At 43.8% G+C, this 15,999-nt stretch overlaps 2 protein-coding genes across 2 annotated transcripts in view; both read left to right on the top strand.

Moving 5' to 3' along the window:
• The window catches only part of LOC103141073 (platelet-derived growth factor receptor beta), a 10,499-nt gene extending 4,166 nt beyond the window's left edge, over positions 1–6,333 (top strand). Inside the window, exons 10-27 of the mRNA XM_007556511.2 lie at positions 342–525; positions 891–1,006; positions 1,086–1,197; positions 1,272–1,359; positions 1,434–1,542; positions 1,861–1,955; positions 2,040–2,172; positions 2,275–2,379; positions 2,447–2,551; positions 3,574–3,676; positions 3,742–3,848; positions 3,915–4,030; positions 4,578–4,700; positions 4,785–4,896; positions 4,976–5,075; positions 5,253–5,358; positions 5,429–5,739; positions 6,009–6,333. Of these exons, the coding sequence (XP_007556573.1) occupies positions 342–525; positions 891–1,006; positions 1,086–1,197; positions 1,272–1,359; positions 1,434–1,542; positions 1,861–1,955; positions 2,040–2,172; positions 2,275–2,379; positions 2,447–2,551; positions 3,574–3,676; positions 3,742–3,848; positions 3,915–4,030; positions 4,578–4,700; positions 4,785–4,896; positions 4,976–5,075; positions 5,253–5,358; positions 5,429–5,739; positions 6,009–6,105 (2,222 nt within the window). The 3' untranslated portion in view covers positions 6,106–6,333. The remainder of the gene's footprint in view (positions 1–341; positions 526–890; positions 1,007–1,085; positions 1,198–1,271; positions 1,360–1,433; positions 1,543–1,860; positions 1,956–2,039; positions 2,173–2,274; positions 2,380–2,446; positions 2,552–3,573; positions 3,677–3,741; positions 3,849–3,914; positions 4,031–4,577; positions 4,701–4,784; positions 4,897–4,975; positions 5,076–5,252; positions 5,359–5,428; positions 5,740–6,008) is intronic.
• A 3,391-nt stretch (positions 6,334–9,724) lies between these two features.
• csf1rb (colony stimulating factor 1 receptor, b) overlaps positions 9,725–15,999 on the top strand; it is a 17,205-nt gene continuing 10,930 nt past the window's right edge. The window contains exon 1 of the mRNA XM_007556505.2: positions 9,725–9,838. Within this exon, the coding sequence (XP_007556567.1) occupies positions 9,784–9,838 (55 nt within the window). The 5' untranslated portion in view covers positions 9,725–9,783. The remainder of the gene's footprint in view (positions 9,839–15,999) is intronic.

Genomic DNA, 15,999 nt, shown 5'->3' with positions numbered 1-15,999 from the left:
CACACACACACACACACACACACACACACACACACACACACACACACACACACACACAGTCATGTTTTCATCACTTGTGGGGACTTCACATTGACTTCCATTAATTTCTACAGCCTAACCCTTACCTTAACCTTTACCCTACACCTAAACATCACAGACCTAACCACTAATCCCAAAACAACAATTTCCCTCATGGGGATCAAGAAAATGTCCCCACAAGGAGCAATGGTCCCCATAACCCCACAATGAAGACAGAAATAGGTTCCCATAAGGATATAAAAACCTGGTTCACACACACACAGACACATGAACAGGTACAGGTAACTCCTCCCTCTCTGCAGACAAAGGCTACGTCTACCTGTGGCCCTCAGGTGAGACCAACATCTCGTCTGTCGTCCACCACACCGTGGAGCTGAAGGTAGTGGGTGACGCCCTCCCTACCCCCACCTTCACCTGGTCCAGGCTAAACCAGACTATCGCCATGGAAACCAGCTCCATCAACACCACTCACCTGACCAGCAGCAGGTATGTGCAAAGATTCGTTCATCAGTTTAGTGCAGTGAGAGGTGGAGGTCCACACCTTCAGCTCATCCGGGTCTGTAACCTGACCTGGCGCTGAGTGGAGAGGAACTGGAAACCTTCTGGCAGGTTGAGGTCAGGAACCACAGAGTTTAAAGTTCAGGGTCCTCACATCAACATGTGGTGGGAACAGCTCTGTGGTGACAAAGTTCTCCTTCTCAGGTAGAATCCAGCTGAACTGTCCACTGTTCTCAGCTGGGACAGTCACTGAGTCCTTCCTTCATCAGACGGTGTTGGTCCTCCCTTAGACTCTAAAACATTTGATCCAGTTGGTTGGTTGGCTGGTTGGTGGAATGATTGGTTGATTCCAGGTATGTGAGCACCCTGACGCTCCATCAGGTGCAGTTGGACCAGACAGGAACTTACACTGCAACTGCATCCAATGAGGACAGCAGAGAGGAGGTCATGTTCTACCTACAGGTCACAGGTGAGAGAGATGTGCTGACTGGTCACCTGGGGGGTATTTACCCATCTGTGAGTTCACCTGCCAGTGTGTTCTTGTCCAGCTCCTCCAAGGATTTTGTCTCTGTCAGAAGTTGATAAGAAAGACATCCTGTGTGTCAGTGAAGGAGTCCCAACTCCTTCTGTTACCTGGTACACCTGTCCACGTTCGATCAGGTAGATACTCATACACACAAATGAAATGACGACCATGTTTCCATGGTAACCTTTTGATTTTTTTCCTGGTGCAGGTGCAGTAATCTGAGTGACGGTTGGAGGAGCCAGTTAGGGGCCTTGGAACAGGACGTCACCACAGTGATAGAAGGAGACGGAACCCTGGTAACCATCATCATCACAATGTGGGAGGGGCTGACTGACCAATGGCTAACCACCCATGTGTGTCACCTGTTCAGGTAAAAAGTGTGTTGACTCTGAAAACTCTGGACTCTGTGTCGGCTGTTCGCTGCGAAGCTACGAACGCAGCAGGAGAACGAGCGCGAGACCTGCGAGTCCTTCGCACCTGTAAGTACTGCTGGAGTACCGGAGTACATCTGTGGTTCAGGGTGAATCCTCCAACCTGAACCACGCTGCAGGATGATCCAGGCCGAATCCTCTGTGGTGTTGAGGATCCATCAGCTGCTGAACCTCAGAAGGTCGATCCTGAAACTGAGCTGAAAAGCAGCTAGTCAGACATGGGAAGGTACCTAAGCAGGAGGTTCAGGTGTCCTGAAGGTGTATTAGAGCAGATCAGGGATGTTTGGTTGAGATTTGAGAAGCCTTGGAGAAGACACTGATATTCCCGTTGAGGCTCCATGTAAGACACTGTCCTTCATCTTCCAGCCCTTCTGTCCCAGGTGGTTGTCCTGGTGGCGGTTCTGGTTCTGGTCATCATAGGCGTGATCTTCTTCATCATCCTCATTGCTCTCTGGAGAAACGTCAGTAAGATCATCAAGTTGAGTATTTACCAAACCTCTGCTATGGCCCAAAGGATCTGGAGTCTGGTCTCTTCATGTCTGCAGAAGCCTCACTATGAAGCTCGCTGGAAGCTGATGGAGTCTGGAGGTTCTGACGGACAGCCATGTTCCTACGTGGACCCTGAAGACCTGCCCTACAGCTCCGCCTGGGAGATCCCCAGAGACCAGGTGGCACTTGGTACATAGCACCAGCACCTGCAGGCTCTGCCTGGCAGAAACTCTGCATTCAGTTCACTCACAAACGCCCCGTCAGGTCAGACTAGTGTCTGTCTGTCTGCAGGTCAAGTCCTGGGTTCTGGTCCGTTTGGACGGGTTGTAGAGGCAACAGTTTCTGGTCTGACTGGCTCTGACACGCCAACAAAAGCTGCAGTGAAGATCATGAAGTGTAAGGTCCTCCCCCTCTGAGTGTCTGAGTCAAAGCTGCGTCTCAACCTGTGGTTGTGGTTTTGCAGCCAAGAGGGATGCGGCCCAGTCTCTGATGTCCGAGTTAAAGGTTCTGGGTTACCTGGGTCCTCATCTGAACGTCGTCAACCTGCTTGGAGCCTGCACCAGCCCAGGTACACACTGCACACCTCAGGAAATCCACTTCTGGTTTTGCATTCTTCTCTGATCCAGATTAAACTGAAAACAGCTAATCCAGATGTAATCCAGAATAAAGATGTTACAGGAAAAATGGGCCCAAATCCCAGAGTGAAACTGGATTATATGCAAAAATTTCCATTCCAACGCAGCCGTGTGATTAGTTAGGAAAAGTAAGATAATTTTATTTATATAGCACATTTTCAGCAACAAGGCAATTCAAAGTGCTTTACATGAATTAGAGAAAAATATAAACAAAATAACTAAAGAAAAACAAAAGTATAAAAAGTTTGCAAAAAGGTAAAAGTATAGAGCTACATATTGGTTAGCTCTGGTCCATGTTTAATAAGAATAAGAATTTATAAACCAGTCGGGTTTTCTCTGGATTCTTGGTCTGATAAAACTAAGTGTTGGTTCTCCATGCTTGAGTCTATAAAGTAGATGGTCGTGAATGTGGATCTAAGATAATGAGTCGTTTCTCTGGGTTATGATTTTGTTCTAATTCCTGCTCTGGGTTGAGTGAAATCCTCTGGATCTTTTTGTTCTAATAGGTTTTATTCCTATTCTTGGTTGAGTGTCTAAAGTAATAAATACTCCACAGTTCATAAAGCATTTAAGATAGATGCTTCTGTTCTGGGTTGCTAGGTAAGTTTAAGTACTCCATAATTTATAAGATGGAAGTTTCTTTGGATGAAGCTGAAAAAAAGATAAAGAAGAGATGAACTCTGTGATCGTCTCATCAGCCTGGGAGGAAAGAAACCAAAGATTATACTGGAAATAACCTGGAGTGGGCCGAGCCTGAAACCCAGATCCTGATTCACCATCAGAACCTGAAAACCAGATCCTGGTTCACCATCAGAGCCTGAAACCCAGATCCTGGTTCACCATCAGAACCTCTCCTCAGCCAGATGTTCTGCCGGGTCTACCTGGTTCTGTCCAGGTGTGCTCAGACCTTATCCAGAGTTTGTTCTGTCAGAATAAAGTCCGTTCTGTGTTCCAGGTCCAGTTTACCTGATCACTGAGTTCTGTCGTCTTGGTAACCTGCTGAACTGCCTGCAGAGGAACAAAGACACATTTGGACAGGTGGACATGCCCAGCAGGAGGTGAGCCAACCGTCTGACCTCTGACCTCTCTCTCCCAGTGATTGCTCAGTGTCTCTCACCCACAGTAACAGCGACGGCGGCTACATGGACATGAACCAAGACGGGCGGGGACGTTATGTCCCTCTGAAAGAGCTGAGAGACACTGAACAGGGGACAGGCCACGCCCCCACAGGTGATGTCATGTGATCAGGTAACGGGAACAAATGAACTGATGATCACCACTGCTGTTCTCTTTCAGACCACCAGAAGGCGCCATCGCTCCTCCTTAGCGACTCTCCCGTCCTCACCATGGAAGACCTGTTCAGTTTCTCCTTCCAGATCGCTCAGGCCATGGATTTCCTGTCCTCCAGGAAGGTACGACCGCCGCCATGTTGCTTTCTGCAGCCAGACTGTCCTCCATCCTGCTTGATCAACCCATCTGCTCAGTTTGACTTGGCTGAATTTGTCTTTTTAATGTCACACCAACTGGACGAAGCATCTCCAGATCAAAAACAAGGTTTAAAAGAATCTGTTCAGCTTTGAATGAAAACCAGAGAAGATCAGCTGGAGTCCTTAACAATGATGGATGTTTGCTACAGTCTGACCAACCACAACATAACCCAGGGATTTATTCCAGGATAGTCTGTAACTCTAACCCTGATCCTGATGGACCTCCTGACTTTCTCCAGACATGTTTCAGCAAAGTCTTTACGTTTGGACCAACATTGTTCTGGATCAACAGGAAGTGTTCTGTTCAAGAACTGGGATGAAACGGTTTGGAGAAGCAGCAAAGACCCTCCAGAGTCCCACCTGGGACATCTGGGCCCAGATGTCTCTAGAATGGTTTTACCGCCTGGTTCACATGTGTCTCTAGAACCATTTTACCGCCTGACATGTTGTCCACATGTTGTGTGTCCCTCAGTGTGTCCACAGAGACCTGGCAGCCAGGAACGTCCTGGTCTGTGAGGGGAAGCTGCTGAAGATCTGTGATTTTGGTTTGGCCAGAGACCTTCAGAAGGACGAAGATTACATCATCAGGAGAAACGTCAGTCCCACACAAGACATTGGTCCCTGATTGATGACATTATCAACCAGGTAGCTCAGGTGTCCTGTGCCTGTTTGGTTTCAGAGCTTCCTGCCGCTGAGGTGGATGTCTCCAGAGAGCATCTTCCAGAACATCTACGGCTCTGAGAGCGATGTGTGGTCCTACGGAGTCCTGCTGTGGGAGATCTTCTCTCTGGGTAACTCAGACTGACCAGTATACAGACCCCAGTATAACCAGTGTAACCAGTTTACATGAGGTGGTGTATTGTGTGGCAGGCTGTACCCCGTATGCTGACCTCCTTACAACCCGACAGTTTAGTTCTGCTCTGAAGAGAGGACACAGAATGGACCGACCAGAACACGCTACATCTGACATGTACGACAACACGTCTTAGCACTCATCAACACTCATCAACACGCATCAATAAGCCTCAACACACATCAATAAGCCTCAACACACATCAATAAGCCTCAACACACATCAGTAAGCCTCAACACACATCAATAAGCCTCAACACACATCAATAAGTCTCAACACGTCTTCTGGTTCCAGGTATGCTGTGATGAAGCAGTGCTGGGATGAAGATCCTCTCTCCAGACCATCTTTCTCATCATTGGTTGTTGCCGTGGGCAACATGTTGCCAGCTGACTACCGACAGGTGAGCTGACGTGAATGAGCAGTCCGAGTCATGTGTCAGGTCGTCACTCCTCTGTGTGTTGGGTCCTCAGCGGTACGCCCAGCTGACTGAAGACTTCCTGAGAGGAGAGGGCCCGGCCGTCCTCCAGTCCAGACGCAGCCTGTCCCGGACGACCGAGACGGAGACAGGGACGGACGTCCAGGAGGACAGAAACTCCTCCCACTGCACCGCACACTTCCAGGAAGCTGAACTCAGCATTCATTTCACAGGAAGTCCTTCCTCTGACGTGAAGGAGCGCCTGCTGGAGGCGGAACCAGAGGACTCAGGCCCCTCCCATAATACTTACATCATGCCTGTTGTCACCATGGAAACCAGCAGCAGCACTGCGCTGGACGCAGTCAGGTACGTGTGAAGGGTCTTTCTGTAAATCCGGCGTTCTGGCCCAGCTAGCAGGAAGTGATGTCAGAGGTATGTCTGCTGCCATCTTGGTTCTGGAGAGACTTTTTTTTTACTTCAGTAGAACCTGGCAGAGCTGGTTCTGGTTCTTGATCCAGATGGCCTTTTTCATCCATGCTTTTATTGTGAAACTCCTGCAAGAAGCTGTAGAGCATGTCACATGTCGTCTCAGTGGCGTTTCCTTGGCGATGACTGTCTTTTTTTTTTTCCTTCAGCCCTCTGCTGTCAGACCCGGCTGCCATCTTGGAGTCACAGGAAGTGACATCACCACCAGAAGCTCCTGCTGAGGTAGAGGAGGAGAGCTGCCTGTGAAGGTGTTACTTCCTGCATTGGCCCCTCCCCGATGCAGCAAGACCAATCAGAGACAGCGGAGCCTCCATGTTTCCTGCTAATACAAAGAGAGAAGCAGCTCTGGCTCCGATTTATCCGCAGTCATACCCGCCGTGTAGCTCTACTCAGATTACCTGCTCCTGACCTGGTCCTGACCCAGGTCAGAACCGGGTCAGGACTAAATGCTTCAATAAAAATATATCCAACAGCTTCTCAGTCTCATTCAGCAGATGTGATCCACCTTCTGAAGGTGGGTGTCGCGGGGTCATGCTGCTGCTAGTTTTCGGTAGCATGTCTGCTTCCTTCAGGTGAGTTCAGGAGTTCTTGGAGGCAAATCTTTATCAGTTTCTGGTTTTCAAAACTAAATGAAGATTAAAATGTGAAGTATTTATTTAGCACCAGAGTCTTTAGCAGTTCATGTTAAATGATGGAAAGCTGTTAGCATAAACCAGTTAGCTCGCTAACATCAGGCTAGCTTTGACATTGACCCTTTAACACAGAACCATCTGAAGAATCTGGTGAAGATTAAAGCCAATTTCACCCTCATCATCTCTAAACTCCTCTGATTGAAGAGCTCATTTCAGACCTGCACTAGATTATTCCACAGCACAGCACAACAATCTAGTTTCTAATCTAGATTAAACTGCTGCGGGTTTTGTGTAATCAGGTGGAATGTCCCTTTAGTTGAATCAGAACCAGGTTCAGGTTTTTCTGTGTTTATGGGTTTCTGTCTGCAGCTGCTTCTGGTTTCTAATCAGATCAGGTGCCAACACCACAAACTGGGTTGCCAGTTTCACTTTAGCTGTGTTCTGGTTCTGGTTCAGCCTAAAGATTAACATTTAGTTTTTATTAAAATACTAAAATGACCTCCAAGGATAACACACTGGGTTGTGTTAAATGTGATGAGTTATAATCTGCTGGTTGTCTCATTAGAATCTACTTAAGATTCAGGAAATAAAGGAAACTATTTTTATTCTGCCAGTTATTGTAGGATAAATAACATTTATGTTCCTCAAACCTGCGATGGACTGGCGAAAAGGTCCAGGGTGACCCTGCCTCTCGTCCAAAATGTCTCGTTGGAGATTGGCACCAGCACCCCTGCAGACCCCAACAGAGACAAAGGTGTAAGAAAATGGATGGATGTTCCTCAAACTAAAATGGTGATGGTTGTAACACTTTATTCGAAGGGGTGAGCACTGTGCATAAGACACGACACTGTCATAAATAACATGATGAAATCTTCATGAATGTTTACAACTGTTGTCATAAGGTGTCATTTGGTAAATAACACGTTTAATGTAAAGTTGCTCTAAAAGTTGCATTAAAAATGTTATTTACAAAACGACACTAAATGACCATTGTCATAAACATTCATAAACACTCCGTGTTCATGAATGTCACGTCAGTCTTATGCACACCCCTTCAAATAAAGTGTTGCCATAGTTGTTTTCTGAAAGCAGCGCATCATCGTCATCGTCGTTTCTGTGTTGCGTATTTCTGAGGTGTGTTTTAGAAACAGCTGCAGTTTGGTCCTGAAGCTCAGCTCAGCTCATCTTGAGGTTGTGGATCTGGTTCTGCTAACGCTGCAGCGACATGGAGGTGGATTACTGTACAGCAATAACGCGAACGTTTCTTCCTGACGGCAAAAGGTCTGCGCTCACATAGACAATCTGGAGGTGTGAGCTGTTGCAGCCGGCCTAGGCTGCGTCCAGCTACTGGCAGTTTCTACTGTCTGCCAGATTCTACTACTCGATTAAACCACGGAAAACACACACACACGGTCAGGATAACTTATCTTCAGCTCAACTAAATCTTTGGTTTTTGGAGCAAAACGGACAGAAATGATAAAAACATTATCAATATAATTATTTATTGTAGTATAATGAAACATATTTGGTGCTTGCCATAGCAATGCATGGAAGTTGTTTTTCCGTCAATAGAATGTAGCTTTATTTATTCGTTCATTTATTTATTTCAAATGAATCAAAGCGTGCAGCTCAATCTCGACATCCGGGCTATTACTTTTATTGGGGTTTCGAGTAAAAATGGCGACATAATTAGCGAAAAACGAGCAAAATTTCCAACTGCTGAAATTTAGAGTGTGTTTTAGGGTGGACCTCTGACTTTTTAACTCTCTCTCACGCCCACAACTATCGCTCTATTGGTAAAGTCGGTCATGACATCGCACAGAATGCCTGCTCCCGTAAAATGTTTGCAAAATTTCTCTAAAGTTTTACGGTTTTCTGTCAAGATTCTTCAGAGCGAACTGGTGTCACAAGGAAAACTCAGGATCTCAGCCATTCATTTTCATCCATTTATCAAAAATTTCAGAGCTCAGCGCACACCATCTCTCTCTCTCATCCATGTTGGTGTCAATATATTATACAAATATGAATCGCGGTATATTAATTTCATTATTATGCATGAAGTATTCCCTGTAATATCAATTCTATGAGTGAGGTTTTGAGATAAACTTCTTTTCCTTTGCAACTTCATGAATGTTAAGAAATATTTTGAGAAGTGAAAGAAATCTATTACATCTTATAACAAAATTCAGTCTTCCAGCAGGGATGTAGAGTTGAATTATGATATTAACGATTTAATCCTCTGGCTAAGTTTTTATCCACAAATACTGGTTTTTAAAAATCACCTCCATCAACATCACAAAAGCCCAATTTTTATACCAATATGTTAATATCCTAAATTAAGATTTGAATTTTCTCTTGCATTCACTACATTTTGTTTTAGTTTCCTTAGTTGGAAACTAAATTATTTTTATTTCTTCTTTTTCTGCTCAGTTGATCATATCTCTTTTTTATTACTAATAATGTGCCTTACTATTTTTTTAAGAATGAATTTTCTATAAAGATGGGGTGGGGGAAAACAAAACATTACCATAATTTCGCCTTTTGACTCCAAAAGTCACATGCAGCAATTAATTGTGGGTAATACATTTCACCAAAGTTCGCATGAAGGTGGGTTTGGTGTAAGGGTGAAAATAGGACCCAAAATGGGCGGAGCCAAAGCAGGAAGTGGAGAATTTGGGACACAGACCGGACTTTCCTCCTTGATGCTGGATCTGACCCTGTTGCCCCGCCCCTTCCTGTCTTCCCTGAGATCATCATTCTCATAATGTTTACAATCATCTCAGATTCATAGAGACATGAGAATCATATTCAGATTTCATCACTCTTCAATATAATAAATTATAAAGAAAAACAAGAATCAGGATTATTTTAACTATTTGTAATTCAAATCATTATTTATTTATTTATTTATTTATTTCAGTTTTGGGCTGATCAGGTCCTCAGAGCAGCAAAATGATTTTAACTAATTCATATCGAATAACCAGATAATTCAGCCATGACCCCTCAATGTATCTGGACTCTAGTCACTCCAGGTCGTCACAGATGAACTTCTGTGACGACCTGGACTGGACATGAACTGGTCGGTTTCTCAAAGTTAAAACATCACAAACGTTATGAGCTTTGAGAACTGTATGATGAGAAGAATCAGATCATGTGACCAGAAGAGGAGGAAGAACAGGAGGAGAAGGAGGAGGAGGAAGAGGAGTAGGAGGTGAGTTTGTTTCAAGAGGAAGTTTCTCCTTCAGCCAGATTCACTCTGGCTTCAGCCTGAGAGAGAGAAAGAGAGAGAGAGATGAGGCTCCATTCAGTGCTGCTGTTGATCACCCTCGGTGGCTGCGCTGCTGCAGGTCAGATAATATTTATTTACTCATTAATTACCCATTTATTACTCTCTGATGCACATTAATTACCCAAAATGGTTCCTGAGTTTATTAACATCAGAACAGGTTCATTAATAATCTGATTATTTTTGTCAGATTACTAAACCAAACACATCTGCTGTTTTCTACAGTTTTAAAATAGCTGCTTATGATAATTAAGCATTAATATGATTGAGCTGTTAATAAATACCATACCATACCAAGTTTATTTATAAAGCACTTTAAAACAACCACAGCTGATACAAAGTGCTGTACATTAAAACACAACATAACAATTAAAAAAATAAAAACTCTTACAGTTTAAAAACAAACAAACAAACATGCAATTTAAAACTGGATCCCGCTGGAGTTGAAAGTCAAGTAAAATAGATGGGTTTTAAGACGAACTTTAAAAGTGGACATTGAAGGGGCCTCTCTAACGTGCAAAGGCAAGTCATTCCATAACTTAGGACCCATAACAGAGGAAGCCCTGTCCCCTCTGAGCTTCCTTCTTGTTCTCGGTACCTCCAAGAGCAGCTGATCTGCGGACCTGAGAGACCGATAAGGTATGCATGGGTGAAGAAGCTCAGAGAGGTCAGTCGGGGCAAGATTATGCAGTGATTTAAAAACAAACATAAGAATTTTAAAATTAATCCTAAAATATACAGGCAGCCAGTGAACTGAGGCCAGGACAGGGGTCATTTGCTCTCTCTTTTGAGTTCCTGTCAAAAGTCGTGCAGCACATTCTGAACCAGCTGCAGATGTGAGAGCAGCGACTGACTTACTCCCAGATAAAGTGAGTTACAGTAATCCAGTCGAGTCGAAATAAAAGCGTGGATCACTGTTTCAAAATGCTGCCTGGAAAGAAAAGATTTCAGTGATGCCAATGGCCTTAAATGATAAAAACTGGACTTACCCACGGCTCTGATTTGGCTGTCCAATTTGAAATCACTGTCCACCTTAAAACCAAGATCTGTAATAACAGGTTTAAAATACACCTCCAAGGGTCCCAGGTCAACAGAGGAGGACTCACAGGAGCCACTGGGTCCAAATACCATCACCTCTGTTTTCCTTTCATTAAAATTTAAAAAGTTCAAGGCCAACCAAGCTTTAATATCACCTAGACATGCCAGGAGATGTTTGATGGAATGGACATCCTTCTGGTTCAGGGGCAAATAAATCTGGCAATCATCAGCATAACAATGAAATGAAATCCTATGTTTCCTGAGGATACTGACCTTTTGTTACGTGTCGGTTTCATACCTAAGTTGAATTAATGTGGAAATGAAACCAGGCAGATTCATGGGGTTCACTTACTTTCTAAATTAATAAAAACAACAAACTGATGATTTCATGGGAAAATGTTTTTTCATTTTCTTCATAAAATAGATCTGATAATAAACAGAATCTGTTCAAACTAATAGTTTAATTTCATGTTTCCTATAAACTCAGCTGATCATATTTCATGTTAACAAACAATAATTATCTGTTTATTGCTGTATAATTAGTGTTTACATTAAAGATAAATAACTAATGAACCCTTAGGTCACCATAAAATAACCTGCTGATTATTGATTAATGATCTGATGATTATTGATGGAAGATCTGATGATTATTCAGCCGCTGCGCTTACAGATTTGTTTTACACAATAAAAGTGAAATAAAAATAATCCAGAAACATAAAAACTGGCTAATTAAATATTAATATTTATGGATCTGAAATGTTTTCCTCTTTTAAACTGTCTTCAACTGATTCTCACCTGAAGAAGCTTCTCAGAACCGTTTGGGCTGGGCTCGGAACCAGAACCAGGCCACTAACGAGCTCGTTACAGAGTGAACCAATCAGGAGCTGATTCTGACTGACCCAGTAAGGCCGGAACATGAAGCTGGTTCCGATGATAATCAGTTTATTCTGACAGCAGCAGATCATGATGGTCTGGATCTGGCTCCGGTCCAGTTTTTGGTCTGGATCTGGCCTAATTCTGGTTCTGGTGAAGCGAGTCGGTCGAAATATTCCTCTGATGTTTCTTAAGCAGTAAGCGGCCGCAGGTCACATGACCCAAGAGGAAGTCAAACCTGAAACAGTTGCAGGTTCTGGTTCTGATTCTGCAGGTTTCATTCCTGCAAGGCCCCAGATGGCCGTTCAGACAGCAGACCACAAGCAGGTTACCATGGTGACGACACCTTTGGGATGATTACAATAAATGGTTCAGCTTTTGGCAACAGAAACATTAAAAATAAGATTTTAAAGCAGAAAATGTGAAAAATGCTTTTATATAATTTATTTTTCCAGGTTTATTAATTCGTCTCCATGTTGTTACAGTTTATGAGATCTGATTTGAAGGAGATCTGAAAACAGATCTCCTTCAAATCAACAGCAACAACAACAACAACAACAACAATAATAATAATAATCATATATTATTATTTTTGTTATTGTTATTGTAACAAAAATAATAATAGCAAAAGAAGCTTATTATCATTGATAGTAATAATAATGATTACTTTTGTTGTTATTATATCAATAATAATAACAATAGAGGTTTAGTATTATTGATAGTAATACAAATAATTTATTATTATTATTATTATTATTATTATTATTATTATTATTATTATTATTATTATATTACAATTCAGTTTGGACTTATAAAAAGTCCAAACTGAAGTTTTGATCATTTGTGACATAATAATGTGTTTCCTGTTTTGATCTGAACGGTTTCAAGTTTCTGATCGATTGCTAAACGTTTCTACGTTGAAGGGAAACTAGCATACAGCTCAGCACACAGAGACACGTGTGCTTGACAGCTTAGAGCTGCCAATCACTGTTGTGCACACGCTGCTCACTCACTCCCCAGTTGCTCTCTGCTACGCTAGCAGAGCCTGTAGTGAATGCTAAGACTAGTTAGCATAGGCACCATTGAGAGCAGTCACTGGTGGCTATGCTATCCCGCTACTATGCTAACTTTCATTACAGTTTTCCTCACAGTAAGTTCTTTCTCTGTCATCAGCATATTTAGCAGTGAGTACATGATGCTGATTGACAGCACTAAGCCTATAATTGGCTCCTGCCTATAATTGGTTGTTTTTGGTGTGTTTCGGTAGCATCTGCTCAGGGAGGATCCACTCTGATTATCTGAATCATAACAAACATGGAGACAGATCAATAAATCTGTAGAAATTTCTGATCATAAAGTTCCTCTGACATTTCACACATTAAACCTCAAAAAGCAGCTGGAGGTCTTCTGGTTCTTGTTCTGGTTCTGGTTCTACTCAGACAGCTGAGTCCTGACTGAAGGTGACCTGCTGCCATGGAGATGTCTGAGTTATTTTATACCCTGATTGTTTATGACGGGATGTAAACATGAAACTGAACAGAACCACCGGGTTTACTGTCTGACTGGATCCCAGCTCACCACTTCTGGTTCTGATTCAGAAGAACACCTGTCAGGTCCAGAACCACCAGAACCACTGACAGGATCTGCTGCAGAACCGGACCTCTGACATCCAGGAGAACCGGACCAAGACGGAATCGGATCCCTGAAGAAGAACTGGACCAATCCACTCCACGTTCTTGACCCGGTAATCAGCCTGAAGGCACTCCTTGGTACCGTTGGTACCGACCCATCACCAGAGGTTCTAGAACCGACCCTTTCAACCCCCACTCCTCCTCAGTTGGACCTATAAATACCAGAAAGTAGGGTGTAAACACGTCAGGGTGGTAACCGGTTCCTCCAACGCGCCAAAGAAGAAGTCAGAGGAGGAAGTGGGAGAAACCTGGGGAGGGTCCAGTATGTGCGTGTGTGTGTGTGTGTGCGGTCTGTGGTCGAATGTGTTTCCTGGCTCTCTGAGGTTTCTTCACTTCTCCCTCCGATCTGAAACCGACTGCAGAACTTTCTCCAAAAACAGAAGTGGGACAACAGGACCTGCAGGAGCTCAGGGCCACTCCCGACCCCTGGGCCTGAACCGGGTCAGGAACCTGGTGCCAGAGCCGGTGTTCTGGTTCTGGAGCCAGAACCTGATCACCATCCAGTGGATCAGGCTCTGCTGATCACCGGACGATCTGATCCAAGTGTAACAGAGACCCGGAGTCGGGAACTGACCTGAAAGCCTCATAGAGGAAGAGGAGGGCAGAAAGTACCCCCTGCTGGTGGATCAACCTGCAGTGGGGGTCACCTGTCTCTGTCTCCATGGAAACTTCAGATTGCATAGATCAGACAGAACCAGAACCAAACCGTAAAGTCACTGAACAGAAACATGAGAGGATGTAGCATCTTTGAATCAAAGGAGTTATAGATCTATTGTTATAAACCTAGATTAATAAATCTAGTTATAGATCTAGATTTATAGGTCTGGTGCTATATATCTAGATTTATAGATCTAGAGTTGTTGGTCTAGATTTATAGATCTGGGGTTATTAATCTAGAATTGTTGATCTGGATTTATATATCTACAGTTATTGCACAACTTCGTTTGTTCCAGATGGAAACTAGAGATCAGGATGACCTCTGAACTCTGACCTAAAACTTCAGAGCCACATAAAGCCGGTTCCAAAGTCAGCCTTCTATCAGCTGAAGAACATTTCCAGGATCGGAGGACTAATATCTCAGCACCGGAGAAACTCATCCAGGCGTTTCTCTGCAGTGGCATTGATTACTGCAGCAGCGTCTTCACGGGTCTGAGTAACAAATCAATGGTCCAGCTGCAGCTGATTCAGAACGCTGCTGGAGTTCTGACTAAAACCAGGAAGATAAAGCACATCACCCAGTTCTACATCACCAACTTCTACAGTCCTTCACTCAGAGAAGAGACTTTAAACACTGCTGGAGGTTTAGAAATCACTGAATGGATTAAAGATCTGTTGCTGCTGGATCAATCTGCTGCTTCTGGTTCTACTCTGTATCAGAACCAGAACCAAACATGGAGAATCAGCATTCAGCTTCTATGGACCACAGATCTGGAACAAACATCCAGAAAACTGAAAAACAGCTGACACCCTGAGGTCCTTTAAATCTAGAAAACCCAACTGGTTAATTACTTTTGAAACTTTGATCAATATAACCGATTTTTATTCTTGATGATTCTGATGATTATTGATCAGATTGAATATTTGTTGATGACAGTTTGATGTTTTATGATGTAAATCATCTTCAACTGCTTTGCTGCTGAAATATGTTTTGCAAATAATCTTCACTTGACTTAAGCCCCCAATCGGACCAAAACCGGACCAAAACCGGATCAAAGCCGGACCAGCTGTCCAGGTTAAACACTGTAGGATGAGCAGATTGAACCATGCCAGAGGAGCTTCAGTGAACTTTGGATCCATTCCACCATCAGTAACATGGTGACACCCTGCCAGAGTGTGTCCGTGTGTGTGCAGTTTCAGTTCAGCTTTTCTCAGATTGTGAAACCCGATGACGTCTCCAACGGTCACATGAAGTTCTGCAGCAGATCTGTTCACTGGAGGCGGTTCTGATCCAAACAGGAAACATCTGCTGCTTGGAGGATCCTGCAGTCTGAACCCACAACACAGCCACACACACACCAGAGACCAGAACCCAACCAGAACCCGACCAGAACCATGGCATTCAGAGTGATGTTCAGCGTTTTGCATTCAGATCATAAAGTTCAGTTTAGTTCTGGTCTGACCAAAAAACCTCCTTCCTTGTTTGCTGAATCCAACATGGCTAAGTGCTAATGGCTAACTGATAACTGTTAACGTGACTTCTGATAGCTTCCTTAACTGTGGCTTTCTTCTGATGTTGCCCTGTGGACAGGTTGCCTGATAGTTGCCCTCATTGCTGTTGATCATTTTGTCCAGGGTCTTCATCTTGGCTGATCTTTGATCAGAGCTCTACTTGTTCAGCTTGGAAGTTTAGCTGGACTTTGACTAGGCCGTGTCTTGGTTCCATTGGGGCAGACTCTTTGGTTTCTGATTGGACGATGAGAAGTTCAAAGCCTCAGCATGCTGTGAACTCCCTGAGTACTGAACGTGCTCCTCCGTGATGCCGTTTGCTCTAAATCATCTCTGAACCTCTGAGGCATCACAGAGCAGCTGGAATAACACTGGGATTAGATTAGATTACACACAGCTGGACTCTACTTAGTCATTAGGAATCATCAGGCAACTTCTGGAGGGAACTGAAGGA

Source organism: Poecilia formosa, unplaced genomic scaffold (genome assembly GCF_000485575.1).
Source record: "Poecilia formosa unplaced genomic scaffold, Poecilia_formosa-5.1.2 Scaffold79, whole genome shotgun sequence".
In the NCBI taxonomy this organism is placed as follows: Eukaryota; Metazoa; Chordata; class Actinopteri; order Cyprinodontiformes; family Poeciliidae; genus Poecilia; species Poecilia formosa.
Note: the sequence above shows the minus strand (reverse complement) of the source record. Positions and strands in the feature narration are given on the sequence as shown.